Genomic DNA, 19,833 nt, shown 5'->3' with positions numbered 1-19,833 from the left:
GAGGGTAAAGGCCGCTAGCAGTGGCTAACAATGACTAAATGGCTAGTAACTTAGCTAACTAGCTGGCTACCTTCTAATGAAAGTTTTGACTATAGGGTCCGAAACAATAGCGGATCCGTGTCACAATGAGTGAGGCGGGTTACCGGAAGGTATATTTAATTTAAAAATGGAAAAAGAGATTGAAAAATAAATTGGAATATATACAAAAAAAGACGAAAAATACAAAAAGTAAACGAGAGGACAACAAACCACGTCTGCACTGCTACGCCATCTGGGATTTTATCATGAAGTGCTTTGAGAGACTAGTCAAGGACCATATCACCTCCACCCTACCTGACACCCTAGGCCCACTCCAATTTGCTTACCGCCCTAAAAGGTCCACAGACGACGCAATCACACTGCACACTGCCCTAACCCATCTGGACAAGAGGAATACCTATGTAAGAATGCTGTTCATCGACTACAACTCAGCATTTAACACTATAGTACCCTCCAAACTCGTCATTAAGCTCGAGACCCTGGGTCTCGACCCCGCCCTGTGCAACTGGGTCCTGGACTTCCTGACGGGCCGCCCCCAGGTGGTGAGGGTAGGTAACAACATCTCCACCCCGCTGATCCTCAACACTGGGGCCCCACAAGGGTGCGTTCTCAGCCCTCTCCTGTACTCCATGATCACCCATGACTGCGTGGCCATGCACGCCTCCAACTCAATCATCAAGTTTGCAGACGACACTACAGTGGTAGGCTTGATTACCAACAGCGACGAGACGGCCTACAGGAAGGAGGTGAGGGCCCTCGGAGTGTGGTGTCAGGAAAATAACCTCACACTCAATGTCAACAAAACAAAGGAGATGATCGTGGACTTCAGAAAACAGCAGAGGGAGCAGCCCCCTTTCCACATCGATGGGACAGTAGTGGAGAAGGTGGAAAGTTTTAAGTTCCTCGGCGTACACATCACGGACAAACTGAATTGGTCCACCCACACAGACAGCATGGTGAAGAAGGTGCCGCAGCGCCTCTTCAACCTCAGGAGGCTGAAGAAATTCGGCTTGTCACCAAAAACACTCACAAACTTTTACAGATGCACAATCGAGAGCATCCTGTCGGGCTGTATCACCGCCTGGTACGGCAACTGCTCCACCCACAACCGTAAGGCTCTCCAGAGGGTAGTGAGGTCTGCACAACGCATCACCGGGGGCAAACTACCTGCCCTCCAGGACACCTACACCACCCGATGTCACAGGAAGGCCAAAAAGATCATCAAGGACAACAACCACCCGAGCCACTGCCTGTTCACCCCGCTATCATCCAGAAGGCGAGGTCAGTACAGGTGCATCAAAGCGGGGACTGAGAGACTGAAAAACAGCTTCTATCTCAAGGCCATCAGACTGTTAAACAGCCATCACTAACATTGAGTGGCTGCTGCCAACATACTGACTCATCTCTAGCCACTTTAATAATGAAAATTGATGTAATAAATGTATCACTAGCCACTTTAAACAATGCCACTTTATATAATGTTTACATAACCTACATTACTCATCTCATATGTATATACGGTACTCTATACCATATACTGCATCTTGCCTATGCCGTTCGGCCATCACTCATTCATATATTTTTATGTACATATTTATTCATTCCTTTTAACTTGTGTGTATAAGGTAGTTGTTGTGAAATTGCTAGGTTAGATTACTTTAATTTTCCACACACAGTCTGTGCCTGTATTTAGTTTTCATGCTAGTGATGGCCGAGAATCCACTCTCACATAGATACGTGGTTGCAAAGGGCATCAGTGTCTTAACAGCGCAATTTTCCAAGGCAGGATACTCTGAGTGCATCCCAATCCAGAAATCTGGCAGTGGCTTCTGATTAAGTTAAATTTTCACAGAACCGCTTGTTGCAATTTCGATGAGGCTCTCTTGTTCAGATATCGGTAAGTGGACTGAAGGCAGGGCATGAAAGGGATAACAAATCCAGTTGTTTGTGTCATCCGTTTGGGAAAGTACCAGCGTAATTGCGCACCCAACTCACTCAGGTGCTTCGCAATGTCACACTACATTGTTCGTAAGCTTGAGTTCATTTGCACACAAAAAATTATACAATGATGGAAAGACCTGTGTGTTGTCCTTGTTAATGCAGACAGAGAAGAGCTCCAACTTCTTAATCATAGCCTCAATTTTGTCCCGCACATTGAATATAGTCCCTGTAATCCTAGATTCAGACATTCAGGCGAGAAAAAACATCATCCAGATAGGCCAGTCGTGTGAGAAACTCGTCATCATGCAAGCGGTCAGACAAGTCAAAATTATGGTCAGTAAAGAAAACTTTAAGCTTGTCTCTCAATTAAAAAAACGTGTCAATACTTTGCCCCTTGATAACCAGCGCACTTCTGTATGTTGTAAAAACGTTACATGGTCGCTGCCCATATCATTGCATATTGCAGAAAATACACGAGAGTTCAGGGGCCTTGCTTTAACACAGTTAACCATTTTTTCCCAAAACGTCTTTCAAGCGGTCAGGCATTCCCTTGGCAGCAAAAGCCTCTCGGTAGATACTGCAGTGTACCCAAGTGGCATCATGAGCAACTGCTTGCTCGTGCATTACCACTCCACTATGCCTCCCTGTCATGGCTTTTGCGCCATCAGTACAGATACCAACATGAGCAGCAGCTACATACAGACCGTTAGTGGAATTTCCGCGAGACAGTAACGGTTAATGTGATTGGATGTTAATTATTTGACTAGGCTACCTGTATTTGACATTGTGTTGTTATTTCGCTGAACACTAGATGGTTTAATTTTATTTGTGTCAGTGAAACGAGGCTTCTCAGGCGAGAAATAAACCTCACCCAAATGTATAGACTGTTTGAAAATGTGAAGGAATTTTTAACAAAAATGTGAATCACATTTTTATTTGGCGTACCCCAGATGGTATTGCGCGTACCCCAGTTTGGGAATACCTGGTATAGGCCTGTTTGTTGTTGTCCTTCTCTCAGCTGTGAGTGAGTTAGCTTGCTTTGCTCCGTATGTTGTAGTCATTTAATATTGTATAGTATCCTTTCAATACCCATAGATCCAGTTAGAGTTTTTGTCTTTGATACAGACCTACTTTACCATGATGTGGCGATCAAAGAGTTTCCTTTCATCTTCGCTATAGTGACAGATACCCTTCTGTGTTTCCAGGGTCGGATTCTGTCTTTTATCCAACAAATGTTCAGCCTGGACAGAAAGAGGTATGAATCTCCCGAGTCACTGGCTGTGAAGGTCCTCTCTAATTGGAAAAGGCTGGTCCGCTTCCTGCAGTTCTACCTGGATGAGAATAAGTATTCATTACTTATTAGTATGAATCATAAAGAGAGGGGAATCTCTGTCTAAGGACACACGGTTGAGTGTATCTTTCCACTTATTTGCAAGATCAGCTAGTTTCTAATGAGGCAGTGCTCTTTACGCCCTTCTTTCTATGAGAAACATGATTTGCTTCATATCCTGTGAGAGGTCAGTGAGTGATCTAAAATGAACTCAAAGCACAGAAACACAGCATACATTTCATGTCTTAGGAAATGTCAACTTTATTTTGAAAAATAACTTTGAATAATGATGCAATATGCATATTGAGATGTTTCATCCATTGCAGTAAATTGTACAATATACAATATACAGATATCACTATCTTTTGTCTTTAGTTACCAGCCCGACAAATGTATCATACATATTGACATCATTTACTGCCTCTCAGTTGCAACACATTTATATTCTACTTGATTAGAGTATTTAGAGGTACATGAATTCAGTATGATACAGTTAGAGAATGAGTACATTATTATTTTAATAGTACTACATGATGACATTATGTAGAACTCATTAGTGTTGTACTACACTCTAGTTCCCGTTGCTGAAGTACATACTGCATAACTAACTATTGCTTGTGTTCTTTCTGTGGGATTAGTGTCTTTTAAATTTGATTAACTCCATTCCTGTCATTAACACAATGGACAGTTTTGAGCAGTTGAAATTAGCTGCTGCTGTATTTCAGGTAGGTGTCAAGGCTTTAAAGCCAATTTAATAATCCTTTCCAAAGTTTCTGTGTGAAACTTACCTTCTTTAGTTGCCCAGTGAGATTTCCAAAGCACCGTGGCACTTGTTTCGCCTGTCTGTTATCAAATAACCTCATAGTGATGTAACAGTGGTGTAGAAAAGCTAAATCACTGTTAGCTAGTCAAACCAGACTTGCATGTCCCGACCAAAAACAATATATATCTTGAAGATGATCAAGAGCAACAGCAGACTCTGATAAATCACATCTTGTAGTGATATCAATTGATATAAAAAAAATATTGACTCTTTTTTTAACATAAATGTTTGACAGGAACATTAAAATACCTTAGGGCAATGCATCACAAACGTCATCGTAACATCTGACAGCAGTTTTTATCTTTAGGGATCTTGAACCTCTCTCCAAAAATGATAACTTTCCATATAGACATAGGAATTTACAGACATAACTCCCCTCTTGTACATACATACTGACAGTTACACACTACATGAACATGTGTTATGTACAGCACAATCACACAACATATACACCACAATCTGTCATCCATGTATGGTACATATTGCAAACACCTAGCCTATATAGGCCTACACTCAAAACAAGAAGATAAATCACAGTAAATATGTTGTATAGATTCTGAAAGTACAATTCTGAAATATGTACAATATGTGTATGTTTCACATTTGTTCATGGGAGCATGACTTGTTTTACTGTAGACTTCTCTCTCACATAATGGATCACCAGACATTTGTAAATAATATTATTATGCAGCAGCCATGTTCAATTGGGGAGCAGACTTTACCGTAGACGAAAGCAAGATACAGCAAGCAACCGTTTCTAATGTACTGTATCTAATCACTGTCAATATTATTCAGATTAAGTTACTGATAATCCAAGTCTTTATTTCCACCCCAGAATATTGTCTATTTCTTAGATGAAACTACCATATCAAAGAGTTCTTGTTTGTTCCATCAACACATAGTATTGAAATGTCAGCCTGAATGAATAAAATACATTTAGAGAAGACATTAAGCTACCATATGAATTGTATAGAAAACGAGTATAGTACAAGATTAAATAATTTATATCGTTTTCATGTACATTGTGGAGTATTCTCATATACATACCAATGTTCCCTTATTTTAAACAATAACATCTCTTATTTTAGAATTGTATCTCAAGAGAGATAGATGTCTATGACCATCCATCTTTTTGTTTTCTTTTCACTCCTCACTCAAATTTTGTCATCCATCACAAGTGTTCTTTCTCTCATCCCTCCTTTCACACTCATCCTATCCCAGTCCAGTCAAGAATCTGTTCAACTTCACTTTGTCCTCCTCTTCAGGGCTGTCTCTTCCCACTTTGGCCATCTGTTTTGTATCTAGGTAGAAAACAAAGACGTTCAGTGTTTAAAAAGTGTTGCCTCTTCACCTCTATGGATAGCTTTAAGATACGCTGACCATTAATCATATGATAGCTGCTAAATTAGTTGTGCTTGTACGTTCACAGCATGCTTCCAACATGTTTCACTACACGTTAGCAATATTTTGATTGTTTCAGAACTTTGTGTACCTTCTTTGTTATTGGGGCCACTGGAAGTCCAGTTTGTTCTGATGGCCCATGGAGTTCCTGTTTCTTCCTGGTAGTTCCACTGGTCCCAGGTCAGGGCTGTAGGGAAATTGGGCATTGTTACTGGTGTGCTCCAATGCTGTTACAAGGAGCTATGCACAATGGTTGAGACCAGGATGTTTTTCCCACATGCATTTATTTCCAAGAGAGGGTCTCCCTTTAGATAAATTATGCATAGAATCTCTATATCTCATTGGACCACTGTGAAATACATTGGGAATTCTCCAACTCCTCCCAGCATACCTCAAACCTGACACGGCAACCCCTCCGCTAATCGTCTGGGTCCGTGCCAAGCTCCCACCCTCTGTCTGAGGAGTGCCCCATCCAGCATGTGGAATAGGTTGAAGGGCCAAAGAAATAGCTGTTCTTTCCTCAAGCCCTGCAACTGCCACCAAATTCCTGTGTTCTACAACCTTCAAACAACAGAATACCACAATTCTTCCACTGACTCGCATTAATAAAAGAAAAAAGATATCTGAAATGATTTGCCAAGAACCTGTCATATACTGTAGTTTTGGTGCTTCCAACATTTTCTAACCCAAAATATCCACATCTTTTTTTGATCTACTCGTAGATTCCTGTGTGTAAAAAAAATAAAAAAAGCTGACACATGAATTCAGTATGATACAGTTAGAGAATGAGTACATTATTATTTTAATAGGACTACATGATGACATTATGTAGAACTCATTAGTGTTGTGTTTTGTTAAACAAATTAGGTAGGTTGGAGCCACATTGGTATTTATCTGATTTAAATAGCAATATTAAAGTCATTTTATTTAAAGATGCACTATGCTGAAATCGCTCCACCATTTTCCAACCTGGTCTCAGAGCATTTCGCATTATTCTCTACGTAAATCCGAGACACTCCATGTAGTACGATATGCTACGTTTCGTATAGTATGTATTATTTTGTGGATGTCCATCACCCATTTCGTATGAAATATTGCGAATAACAATTTGTGTTAAAGTTTTGCAAAACGTATGATGTGTTACAAATTCTACCTAGGTGGCTAGGAGGCTAACATTAGCTAGGCTAGGGGTTAGGGTTAAGTTTATGAGTTATTTTAAAGGGTTAGGGTTACGGGAAGATATAACTAACATGCTAAGTAGTTGAAAAGTAGCTAAAAAGTAGTAAGTAGTTGAAAAGTTTCAAATAAGATAAAATGCTAAAGTTGTTCGAGATGAGATTTGAACTCGCGATCTTTGAGTTGCAAGACATTCAAATTATACGACAACCTATCCACCCCGTAAAACCACCCTCCTTTCGTTCTTGCCTTAAGTAACCATCTGTCTTATGTAACCATACCAAACATGGATTTACTTACAGAATAATACGAAATGCTCTGAGACCAAGTTGCATTTCCTGGTTGCTAAAATTCTAATAGTTTGCCTAATTTCCGTTTATGTGACAAAACAAGCAATTATAGTGTAGAGAATTGTTGTACCATCGAAACCGCTGTGAAATATATTTTCCATAAGGAAAAATATTGTATTTTGTACAAAACCGAAAGTAAAAGACGCAAAAACGAAACTATAAAACGGGCAGCATAGAAATAGCACACACAGAACAGATATACAACTTCATAGACTTGCTTTCAATGACAATGACAGATATACAGTACCAGTCAAAAGTTTGGGCACGCCTACTCATTCCAGGGTTTTTCTTTATTTGTACTATTTTCTACATTGTAGAATAATAGTGAAGACATCAAAACTATGAAATAACACTTAAGGAATCATATAGTAACCAAAAAAGTTTTAAACAAATCAAAATATATTTTAGAATTTGAGTATCCACCCTTTGCCTTGATGACAGCTTTGCACACGCTTGGCATTCTATCAACCAGCTTCACCTGGAATGCTTTCCAACAGTCTTGAAGGAGTTCCCACATATGCTGAGCACCTGTTGGCTGCTTTTCCTTCACTCTGCTGTCCAACTCATCCCAAACCATCTCAATTGGGTTGAGGTCGGGTGATTGTGGAGGCCAGGTCACCTAATGCAGCACCATCACCATCACTCTCCTTCTTGGTGAAATAGCCCATACAGAGCCTGGAGGTGTGTCATTGTCTTGTTGAAAAGCATATGATACTCCCACAAAGCGCAAACCAGATGGGATGGCGTATCGCTGCAGAGTGCTGTGGTAGCCATGCTGGTTAAGTGTGCCTTGAATTCTAAATAAATCACAGTGTCACCAGCAAAGCACCCCCACACCATCCCACCACCTCCTCCATGCTTCACAGTGGGAACCACACATGCGGAGATCATCCGTTCACCTACTCTGCGTCTCACAAAGACACAGCGGTTGGAACCAAAAATCTCCAATTTGGACTCATGAGACCAAAAGGACAGATTTCTACTGGTCTAATGTCCATTGCTCGTGTTTCTTGACCCAAGCAAGTCTCTTATTCTTATTGGTGCCCTTTAGTAGTGGTTTCTTTGCAGCAATTCGACCATGAAGGCCTGATTCACACAGTCTCCTCTGAACAGTTGATGTTAAGATGTGTCTGTTACTTGAACTCTGTGAAGCATTTATTTGGGCTGCAATTTCTGAGGCTGGCAACTTTAATGAACTTATCCTCTGCAGCAGAGGTAACTCTGGGTCTTCCTTTCCTGTGGCGGTTCTCATGAGAGCCAGTTTCATCATAGTGCTTGATGGTTTTTGCGACGGCACTTGAAGAAACTTTCAAATTCCTTTACATTTTCCGTATTGACTGACCTTCATGTCTTAAAGTAACGATGGACTGTCGTTTCTCTTTGCTTATTTGAGCTGTTATTGCCATAATATGGACTTAGTCTTTTAAAAAATAGGGCTATCTTCTGTATACCGACCGTCGTACCTTGTCACAACACAACTGATTGGCTCAAATGCATTAAAAAGGAAAGAAATCCCAAATTTTTACTTTTAACAAGGCACACCTGTTTGTTAAAATGCATTTCAGGTGACTACCTCATGAAGTTGGTTGAGAGAATGCCAAGAGTGTGCAAAGCTGTCATAAAGGCAAAGGGTGGCCATTTTGAAGAATCTCAAATATAAAATATATTTTGATTTGTTTAAAACTTTTTTGGGTTATGTATTTCATAGTTTTGATGTCTTCACTATTATTCTACAATGTAGAAAATAGTAAAAATAAAGAAACCCTGGAATGAGTAGGTGTGTCAAATTTTGACTGGTACTGTATACCTCACGTTTCGATGCGAATTTTGCCCATATTGTAGCTTTAAGTAATTATCTCTAAATGGTAAGATGATATCAGTTGGTCGGACATTTTCAGTATTTTCAGTGTTTTTCTTTCTAGAAAGCAGGATTTGAGTCATTCTACAAACACAACCCATGACCTACTGCCAATGACAGTCTGAACTCCTCTTTCTACAAAGACTAAAGGATTTAAAAGTTAATAGGTGCACACACCCACAAAAGATGATGAAACTAAAGAGAGCTGTGATTAATTACAACTTGACTTCTCTGTTCTTGTATCATGATCAGTTCAAGATGTTCACACAACTTTGAAGGACCAACAAGCTCCAGCTGTTATCTTTAGTGACCTTTTTTTAGTTTCTTCAGCTAGAACAGACAATCTCAAATGGCCGACAAGTTGAGACAACAGCCAAGTCCTGATTGTTATGTTTTGTGGACATTTCCAACGTGGTAATCCTAATGTTTCTTTGTGTGTTTAAGAAATACTGTACTGTAAATACCGTAGGAAGAAATACAGTATTTTTAGAATAGACTTTAGAGTATAGAGTTTCTTGAGAGGTCCTCACCAGTAGAGCTGTGGACAGGATCTCTTCAGGGAGGTGGATGTCTGTCCCAGTCTGCTCTGGTTTCTCAGCTTGGTCTTCTTCACCAGATCCTTCACTTTGCCCCATGTGTAGTTCTCACTCAGCTACACAACCAAACACACATATCTCAGCATTAACAAATTGGTTCTTTCCCCACTGTTTGGTCAGGACAGTGTGTTTTTAAATCTACTGTAACATTGTGTTGTGCAGATGTACATATTTGGACCGCAAACAGGGGTTGAGGCTGTTGTGCACAGCCCAGTGAGTCAGAGGAGGGATGTTTGTGACTCACCCGTCTGTGTGGGGCAGAGAGACCCTCTGTACTGTCAAAGAGATAGGAGCGTGTCTCTCCCTCTGTGTAGCTCCTCCGATTCAGGCCCCTCCTACATAGGGGCACCAGGGGCTGGCATCCGCCTTGGTCACTCTCTATAGAGAGAAGGAGAGAGAGATATGATATGAATTAGTGTCATGAGGGCTGGAACCACTCACTACTCATAGTGGGGGGAAACTATTATGACACATGGTGATGTGAATCAGCTGTCCCAGAGGACCCCCTGTTTTCGCCCTGCCACCACTTCCCACTCAACCTCCCCACCCCCTCAATCTGTTATCGCAGTACAGGGAGGACCATTTGCCATCCCCCTACTTCCCAGCTCCAGTTTCTAGAATCCTGCCTATTGGAGGAGCAAGAAATTCCTAAATCCATTGTACGTTATATGTTGCTTCCATATGCAGAATGCCAGGAATTTCCCTCTCCTGCTCAAGTAATAATTTTGCGGTCTCCTCTGGACCACCATACTGTCAGGAGGGTAAAAACATTTGGCAAAATGACTCTGTTGCTGGGTGACTAGCGTAGCTTGGAATGTTATGTGAGATGATTAAGCGAAAACACACCTTGGGTGTCACCCGGTCACGTTTTGAAACCTAAGATTCACTCATAATGTTTTAATAAACCCATTAGATCCGTTTCAGGAAAACGTTGGGGAAACATGTATTTTAATTCGGTCTTATGTCGTTGTGTGTGACAATGAGGCCTGCAGGAGCAGGTTATTAAGTGCTAATATACCTGCCAATGAAATAATACACTGGTTTTCTGAGGGAAACGAAAGGGTTGCGTAGAAAACATCTGATGAAATTACTGTCAAACTGCGCCAAAAACACTTTTTGAGAATGTATGGAATATTCATTGGATTTTGAGTGAGGAGAGTTGACTGGATGTTGATTATGGGTTGTTATCATGTTATTAAGCAGTTAACTGACCTCTCATGGCTGTGAGTCCTGTGTGACGTGTGACCTCAGGGATGGTGGAGAGGTCAGAGAGGGTGCCACTCATGGAGGTGGTCAGGAACTCACTCCTGGAATGCCTTTTCTGCTCCTGAAAGGCCAGGCCGGCCATTCCACAGCTACAGTGCTGCAGGAAGAAGTCCTGGGGGACAGACAGGAAGAGAGGGTACAGGACTGTGAGTAGGAGGGACAAACCACCACATCAAAACAATGATCTTGGAGAAAACACTGCATATTTAATGTATTTGCAATCAGAATCTAGTTATACTGTTTTTCTCGCTCTTGGGTCAAGGGTCCTCCAACAGTACTTACTTGACTCAGACAGCAACCACCTGTTACAAAGAGTGAAAATGTGCTTTGGCCATCACAATCTTGCATTTTTGGGCCTTCTATGCTGCCAAAATGTTATGTGATATCTGAGTTTGTTTGACTATTTTAAACTTACTTTAACGTAATAACCTGATTTGTTGTTTTCATGCATAGAGTGTTTATTTTCCTATTTCTTTTCAAGATTGAGTTGGATTTATGGCAACCTAACCTAAAAAAAATGTACTTCAAAACTCTACATCAACTTATCCGAAGTAGGCCTAGCTATTTTTTCTCATAAGCCTACAACATATGCGCTATGCAGTTACATGTATGGTAGTTCATAGAAAAATCAGAGAGACTTCCCGAGTCATTGTTTAGAGTTGGAAAAAGTTCTCATCCGTTTATCCCAGCTGAGGAAACTCTGGACGTCACATCCACGCTAACGTAAAATCCTGTTGAAGTTCAAACCACGCAGATGCCCAGCAGTAGCATAAATGGAATAAGATGAAAGCCTGGAGACGAGAGTTGTTTTTTCCTGCTTCATTGTTAACAATCAAACTTGTAGTGTCACTTTTACAGTAGGGGGATTTTTCATCACGTGAATGTTACACACTCGCCACCTGCACAACTTCAGAACCCAGAGCCGTAACCCAAATGACTCATTAGGTGAAGTCATTTCCTAATCTTGTGCAAAATAATTTCATTCTCCGCACTGAAGTTACCTCTACCCTGGACACATGGTGCAAACTCTACACTAAAATAACATAATCTCTGGACAGTGCTCTCTCCCGGAATTCCTAATTTGGACTCTGAATGGCCTGTTATGCAACCACTAGACATTTATACCGAAAAATGGGTAAGCATGGCATGATGAATGACCACTGAAATCCTGCTCCACTGCTTTGTTTTAGTTTTTACTGAACTTTGACCACAGTCTGATATCCCCGCTGGACCCACAACCACACTCTCCCCTCTGTGAAGACACCCCCTCTACTGAGAAGGGGTGGTCTTTGCCCTCTCCAAGGACCACCCCATCTGTGTGTACTTAGCCCTTAGAAGGAGGCAGCTCCCACCTTTGGGGACTCAGAGGGCCGCCCACACCAGGCATTTGACCTCTGACCAAAAGAAGAGGATTAAACTGTTGGAGGCATTATGTCTCTGTGCACTCAGGGGAAAAGGGAAGGTCCAGAACACTCCGGCTCTGGAATGTTCCCTTCATCACATCCCGTTTCTCAATAACTCAGGGACAGCCTTCGGACGGCTCCTTTGTCTGAGGTAGTACTTATTTTAGAATAAGGAAAAGGGGAGCTTGAGGCCTGACAAGTGAGCTCATATTCATTGCTCACATTAGAAACTTGATTCGTTTTCTTCCATTCTAGTATTGATTCTAGATATGTTTTTGTGCATCTCAGTTCATCTGACTGATCGTAAGAAACCCCAAACCACCCTGGTCGTGGTAGGTTGGCTCTAATGCAATTGTCTGGGTCTCCGTGTTTATAATGAGCCCAGCAGTGACCCTGGTGCTGATGTGAAAGGTGGGGTAGATGGGCCTAGGCACAGGGAACCATAGGTGTCAGCACCACCATTCATGGGGCTTAGATGTGCCCCAGCTGACTTGCTCATCCTTTTGATGTGTCATCTACATGTTTCAGGTTGTGGCCTAACCATAGAAACACTCACAGCAGGGGAAATTATTACTAAACGCTTGGGAGGACAGCTGTTGTGGTCCTCAAAACCATCTGAAAATGGTGTGCACATCTTTCAAGACCGGATTGGGCCCAGAGAGAATGACACCCACACCTTACACCTTACATTTGAATGGAAAATTATAATTATCGAGGTAAAATCATATCAGAATTTGGTGACCTTAAAGAATTGTAAGTCCTGCTAAGATTGTTGAAGAGTTTTTTTTTTTAGAGAGCATGTGGTTGTTTTTGAATGAGCACTTTTTGGGATCTCTCTCACTGTCCCTCTCTCAATGCTCCTTTCTCACTGTCCCTCTCACTGTCCCTCTCTCACTGTCTCTCTCTCTCTCTTTGAAGACTTTGAAGTGTAGGCTCCTGCTGGGCTCACCCTTTGCTTCAGTGGAAAGCTTTTCCGGCCCCCAGGCCCAAACTGACAGAGCTAGTTTGGAACAAGCTCTCTGAAACCCCCTGAACATAGCCGCTCCGGTATTGTGCCAAAGTCTCAAAAGGAAAGCGAGACATCCACACAATGCCAAAGTACTTTTCTTTAGAAGCACAGGCAAATGTCACAAGAGAGGGGGCAAAGTTGAATACAATGCAATAAGGTGTCACCCAAATCTAGTCTGGGTTGTTGTTTTTCAAATCCAAGTTCAGATTTTTTTCTTGTGTTGAGCTGATTTCGAAAGACTAACTATGAACACTTGTTGAGTTGGGTTCAACCGATACTGAAACATAAAATTGAGGTAGTGTTAGGACTCTAAACTATACATTCCTAATTTTCTATTCAATTCATTTTCACACATGTTCCCATGTTATTACCATACAGATTTTTTTAAACAACGGCTTTTTAAAAAATCCATAAATAACCAATGGTATTTTCTCTCTCTGGCGTTGGTAAGATTACATTCAGAGCCAATTTATTCATCCTGTTTGGGAGCGGAAAGCAAGAGTGAGGAGAGCTGGCCTTGGGGTTTTATAGGTTATACATTGTTAACTGAGAAGATTTTTAGCTATTTTATGAGAGTTTACTGGAATGCTACTCTAAATGGTGCTTACTACAGAGAAACAAAAAACGTAAATCGGCCTATTTTAATGCTGACGTTGGCCTCGCCTTTGTGCATTTTCATAGCCACGTTTGTTTGAACCTTTATCTATATCTAATTTTGAATAGCTGTGAGACAGTGATATTACAGCTACAGAATATGATTAGCTAACATGGACATCATTTCAGATATACAAGGATTATTCTTATTTATTTTTTCAATTCTGGTAAATCATCTTGTTTGTATGATGTTGCTGGGGTTCAGATGTTGATTTTTCAGGTAGTCTAGTTATCATCATGAATGATGCCCCATTGTCTCAGCCACAGACCCTAACTCCTCTGCTCTCTCTAAACAGGTGGCAGGAAAAGCCCCTGGTGCTTGTTATTAATTACATTGATATAAACATAAAGGTGTCTCTTTGCCATGCTATAAGGACTTTCCTAAATGTGTACCTCATATGTTTAAAGACTGCTGGACCCAGCTGGTCTATTTATTAAATAGACTTTCATCCACTTTCATCCTACTGCCATTCTGGAAACAGCTAAATGTACACTGGGACAGCATGAGTGAGCAAGGACGTACTGAGACCAGAAATGGTACGTGGCATGTCTAACACACCAATATTTATTTTCCTTGAGGCCCCCATACCGGACCATTCTTTTTGTCTCGAGGTCCCCACATCGGCCAATTCATTTTCCTTGATGCCCCCATTATAGGCCCAATAATGAGCATTCTGCACTAAAATCCCAATTTATACAGGCCCGCTGGGCTAAAGACAGACAAATATTGGCCAGTCCGTCCCTGTGGGTCCTAATCGCTCACTTCAAGGCATGTATGGCTATCTCTGCACCATCTGGACAGCAGTCAACTGCAAATCAAAGATCGATGATCTTGGGTCTGTCCTACACAACCTACAGCGGCCTTTTACAATGTTTTTACAACAGTTTTAGGAGCTTTGTAAATGAGATAAATCATAATACCCTAACGTTAAGAACATTCACGTTGTTAACTCATTGTTAACAGCTTTATCTCAGTGCTTCCTCTCTTCGCCCTCCCTGATCTGACAAGACTGGATATGTTATGTAAAATCAATATGGCGGAAGCCTATTTTTGATAAGAAGCTATTTTTTCTTTTTTTAATAAGACAATAAATCCAATCCAGATGCTTTAACCTAATGGAGATTATTCTCAGAGTGCCCACCAATGACAGGAATCACTATGTGAGTATGCTGATGATGATACTGTATAGTACTGTCTGTACAGTATGTGACTCACCTCTTTGTTCTTGGTCATCTTTCCATCCTTCTGCAGACCACAGATCTGCTTCTGCAGCCTGAGGTTGTGCTCCTGGAGCTGACCAATCTTCTCGATGAGCTGGCAGATGTGCTCCAGGTAGCCCAGTCCGGAGCCCAGGGGGTTGGAGCTGGCCTGGTGGACCTGAGGAACCAAAGAGAGGAGGGGTTTGGTGAGCTTAGTGAGGTCATAGGGCTCTGAAGGGCTGCTAATTTAACTTTTACGGTTGAGAACTAGATGTGAAATGTACAGATTTTGTTTCAAGACACTACCACATGTTCTCTGAGGAAAGGTTGTAAGAATGTGTTGTTTGTATAGTTCCTTATCTTTACAATGGGTAACCAGTAAGCAATGGGATTTACTGGGCTACTGCTTGTAGGTAATTCAACTGAGTGTTTTTATGAGGGGAAGAGAGAGAGAGAGAGCTGCAATCTATTGTTGAGGTAAACGGTCAAATGATTCCAGTGGTTTATATCGCTCTGTCATTCCTTTGTCATGCCTGATAAAAGGATAAACCATTGACTGGTCCCTAATCCACCAAAAAGTTAATGTGTGATTAAAAAAAAAACATTACGTTCTCTGAAATTCTTGGGTCCAGTCATAACATCACCTTAAAGGTTCCGCATCATATGCCTAAAAGGATCAGTGGATTTAACAAGAGGGTGATGTTAGATGATGTAACCTGCTGGGGAGGGTATCCATCCTCTCTGCTATTCAACTCATTTTTATTTCATTACATTTTTATCTAAACAGGAATGTTCCTATGGGATATTTTACGACTTGTTACATGTTAACCATATCAGTTGAGTTTGTTTTACTACTAAATGCATTCCCCTGCTGCCGTGGGCCACTAAGTCTTTCCCTAGCTTCATGTCAACATTGACCAGGAGGAGTCGAGTCTGGAAGGGATTATGCTGACTATATCATCCTGACTGTATTGCATAATCTCTCGTCATACCATAGTGGCACTGCATACGTTTGTAGTCGTTTGTTTGATTGATGGCAGTGGTGGCTGGTTGTTATATTCCCATGGACATATTCCCATTAAGATGTTCATCTTAAACATGGTGATGTCAACATATCGCTTATGAGGCCAAATGGAAATAGGTAAGTAAAAGGTCTGGGAAAACAGACGTGGTGCCTTTTAAGAGGGTTGGAGCAGAAGTCAAGTGATTGCCGATTTTGTTCAAACTTCAAACATATGACCGCACTGATGTGGGAACACAAAGACATGGCTGTGTGCCATTGTTTGTATGGTTGTTTTATGGTGTGACCGTTAGCCCGAGAGGCGCAGATGTTCACATTTGCAGAAATATGAAAAGGACATTTTGAGCAAATATTTATACAATCATCCACATTTCACACAGTGTCCCAACAAAAGCAGGAAGTAAGCTCGGTGCGAAGCCTTTCTCCCCCAGAAGGCTTTTCCGTGCAACTTCTGTGAAACTCCAGACTCCTGTCCACTAATGGAAACGCAGGCCAAACAATAGGACACAAATTCATAACAGTCAGGAGAACTGAAATCACTTCTTTCCTCTGACGGAAAAAGGACCCTTCTGCACATTACACACAGTCTTGACCGGCTACTCATTTCCCAGACAGTGGTTTTGAAGCATTTGTCAATGACTCATGGAGAAGTCCAGTACTGTCCTGGCTCTCCCCTTATCTCCCCAGACATGCAGGTGTCTGACCAGGGTCTCAGCGATGATCAGTCGGGTGGACAGTGATCAGGTGCCTGTTCCTTTAGTCTAGCCTGTAACCTGGCCATCCCAGCTCTGTTTTACGGGGGCTCATTAAGATAAGGAGGAGATTCCTCCTCACACACAGTAAGTCATGGACCGAGGATATGGGACAGGTAGCAGTCTTCAAATCAATTTTTGTCACATGCTTTGTAAACAATAGTTGTAGAATAACAGTGAATTGCTTACTTACGGGTCCTTTTTTAACAATGCAAAGTTAAAGATAAAAAACATTTTAAAATTATTGAAATAGTGGCGTGAGGAATAAATACACAGTCAATAATGAATAACAATGATGAGTAAAAATAACATGGCTATATACAGGGAGTACCAGTACTAGGTCGATGTGCAGGGTTACGAGGTAATTGAGGTAGCTATGTGTATATATAGGTAGGGGTAAAGTGACTAGGCAACAGGATAGATAATAGACAGCACCAGTGGGTAGAGATTTGATTAGCTATTTGGTAGTCTTGTTTCACAGTCTTATGGCTTGGGGGTAGAATCTGTTCAGGGTCCTGTTGGTTCTAGACTTGGTCCATGGCTTGGGTGGCTGGAGTCTTTGACAATTTTGTGGGCCTTCCTCTGACACTGCATGGTAGAGGTCCTGGATGGCAGGGAGCTGTACTCACTACCCTCTATAGTGCCTTGCCGTCGGATGCCAAGCAGTTGCCATACCAAGCAGCAATGCAGCCAGTCAAGATGCTCTCAATGGTGCAGCTGTAGAACTTTTGGAGGATCTGAGGGCCCATGCCAAATCTTTACAGAATCCTGAGGGGGAGGAGGCGCTGTCGTGCCCTTTTTACAACTGTGTGGGTGTGTGTGGACCATGTTAATTCCTTAGTGATGTGGACATGAGCACCCACCCCTGAGGGGCCCCGTTGTTGATGGTCAGCATGGCAGATGGATTGTTGTCTACGCTCCACCTGGGAGCGGACCGCCAGGAAGCCCAGGATCCAGTTGCAGATGGAGATAGTAAGTCTCAGGTTCCCCAGCTTGGTAATGAGCTTGGAGGGGACTATGGTGTTGAATACTGAGCTGTAGTCAATGAACAGCATTCCAACATATTCCGTCCAGGTGGATGAGGGCAGTGTGGAGTGCAATAGAGATTGCGTCATCTGTGGATCTGTTGGGGTGGTATGTGAATTGGAGTGGGTCCAGGGTGTCTGGGATGATGGTGTAAATGTGAGCCTTTCAAAGAATTTCATGGCTATAGATATGAGTGCTACGGGCGATAGTAATTTAGGCAGGTTACCTTAGCGTTCTTGGGCACGGGTACTATGATGATCTGCTTGAAACAAGTTGGTATTACAGACCGGGTCAGGGATAGTTTGAAAATGTCAGTGAAGACACTTGCCAGCTGGTCAACGCATGCTCTGAGTAAGCGTCCTGGTATTCCGTCTGGCCCCGTAGCCTTTTTAAAGGTCTTACTCAGATCGGCTACGGCGGTGATGGACGCAGGGTGGGACTGATTTTATCACCGCTCGTGGTCCGGGAATGCCCCCACCCTTTTTCAGAGCTTCTTCTGGCCCCATAGGTTCTGAGGGGGTAACAATGTTTCAAACGTGGGAATCGCTGGCTAGCAGATAAAATGCCAGGCTTTGGCCTAGTTAGAGAATGAGTTCTCACTTGGCTCTTTCCTTCAAAGTTGTGAAAGTGTGAAATAGAGAGATTGGAGAGGTGCATTTGTTAAAATGAGACCTATGGGCAGGTCTTTTCCGAAGCCAATACACAAGACCAACCGTTGCCTTGACAATGAGAAAAATGTGAATTTGAGGATTTGAATATTTTTCTAGATAAACATAGAAAATGTGAGCATGATATGCTGATATCAACGATTGTTGTGAGGAACTGAGGCTCTCCTCAGGCCTTGGTTCTGGAGATTTCCACTGTGTCTGCCGCATCAAAAATACTTTCCTAAACATGACAGTGTTAGAAAGGAATGTGGTGCCAGATGTGAGGAGCACACAGAGATAGGGAGAAAGATATGTGCTGTACACGTTTACTGCTTTTCTGTCCAGAAGACCCATTTGTTTTCAGCACACACAATCTAGGGAGAGAGTTGTATATCTCCATTGGCACTCTATGGGGAACACACTGTGTGTCTGTGCTGACAGGAAAAGGGGGTCTTGAGGATTTACAGAGAGACAGAATGTATGGCATAATGCCAATATGGGTCAGTGGTGAGATGAACAACCCCAATGATGCTAGCTACCTCTCTCTGTTAGCCACCAACAACACCTCACTAAGACTCTGGTCTACTTAAGTTTGTCTTACTACCTGCCAACAATAACCCATGGAAGTACTTGGGTGTCTACCATAAATTCAGCAGCTATATTAGTAATGTATGGCCCATTGCAATCCCTGACATTGGACTTAAATATTATTTACAGCACCTATCACATACTCTACAGATGTCTTGAGCACCACGATAAACACAGGTCAGTTCATCATAAATAGATGAATCAGAGGAATGAATATGAAACCCCTAGAAAGTGTGTTTAGTACTGTATATCATGTGCATGCTTATGGGCTGCAGCTGTGGAATTCGACAGGACCACCATTTCAATTAGCAGGGCTTGCCGTCTTTCCCCTCGTCTTCATTCTTTTATGACATCATATTTCACAGTGTTCCACACATCCTTCAACAGAGGGGGAAATATAGCCTGACGACTCAAACAAAATTCTTTCCGCTGCTCTGTTGTTCGCAACATACTTCCTGGCTGTTCTGCCACCCCTAAGGGAGATAGAGAAATTTGCTGCCCTCGTATTCCCCACATATCTAGAATATTCACAGTAAGCAAAATGTTGTTGAAAAGACGTCTAAAACAAGTATTTTCCAGACATTTAGGTTCTGAATTAAAGGTGAAAATACATATTTTCCGGATGTTTAAAATATGAATTTTCCGGATGTTGAAATCAGGTTCATTTTCAGTTCTGAATAAAAGTCGAAAGACATCATTTATAGACGTCTATTTTTGGACCAAATCGAGGCCTGTCCAGCCAAACATTGATGT

The 19,833-nt window shown here is 41.8% G+C and overlaps 1 protein-coding gene across 1 annotated transcript in view; it reads right to left on the bottom strand.

The window, feature by feature from the left end:
* Positions 1-3,553: 3,553 nt before the first annotated feature.
* Positions 3,554-19,833, bottom strand: part of LOC139562081 (uncharacterized) — a 30,732-nt gene continuing 14,452 nt past the window's right edge. Inside the window, exons 3-8 of the mRNA XM_071379401.1 lie at positions 15,063-15,224; positions 10,727-10,892; positions 9,759-9,892; positions 9,449-9,570; positions 5,626-5,721; positions 3,554-5,434 (exon numbers count right to left, since the gene is read on the bottom strand). Coding sequence (XP_071235502.1) covers positions 5,634-5,721; positions 9,449-9,570; positions 9,759-9,892; positions 10,727-10,892; positions 15,063-15,224 — 672 coding nt within the window. The 3' untranslated portion in view covers positions 3,554-5,434; positions 5,626-5,633. The remainder of the gene's footprint in view (positions 5,435-5,625; positions 5,722-9,448; positions 9,571-9,758; positions 9,893-10,726; positions 10,893-15,062; positions 15,225-19,833) is intronic.

The sequence above is a fragment of the Salvelinus alpinus genome, chromosome 32 (genome assembly GCF_045679555.1).
Source record: "Salvelinus alpinus chromosome 32, SLU_Salpinus.1, whole genome shotgun sequence".
Classification (NCBI taxonomy): domain Eukaryota; kingdom Metazoa; phylum Chordata; class Actinopteri; order Salmoniformes; family Salmonidae; genus Salvelinus; species Salvelinus alpinus.
Note: the sequence above shows the minus strand (reverse complement) of the source record. Positions and strands in the feature narration are given on the sequence as shown.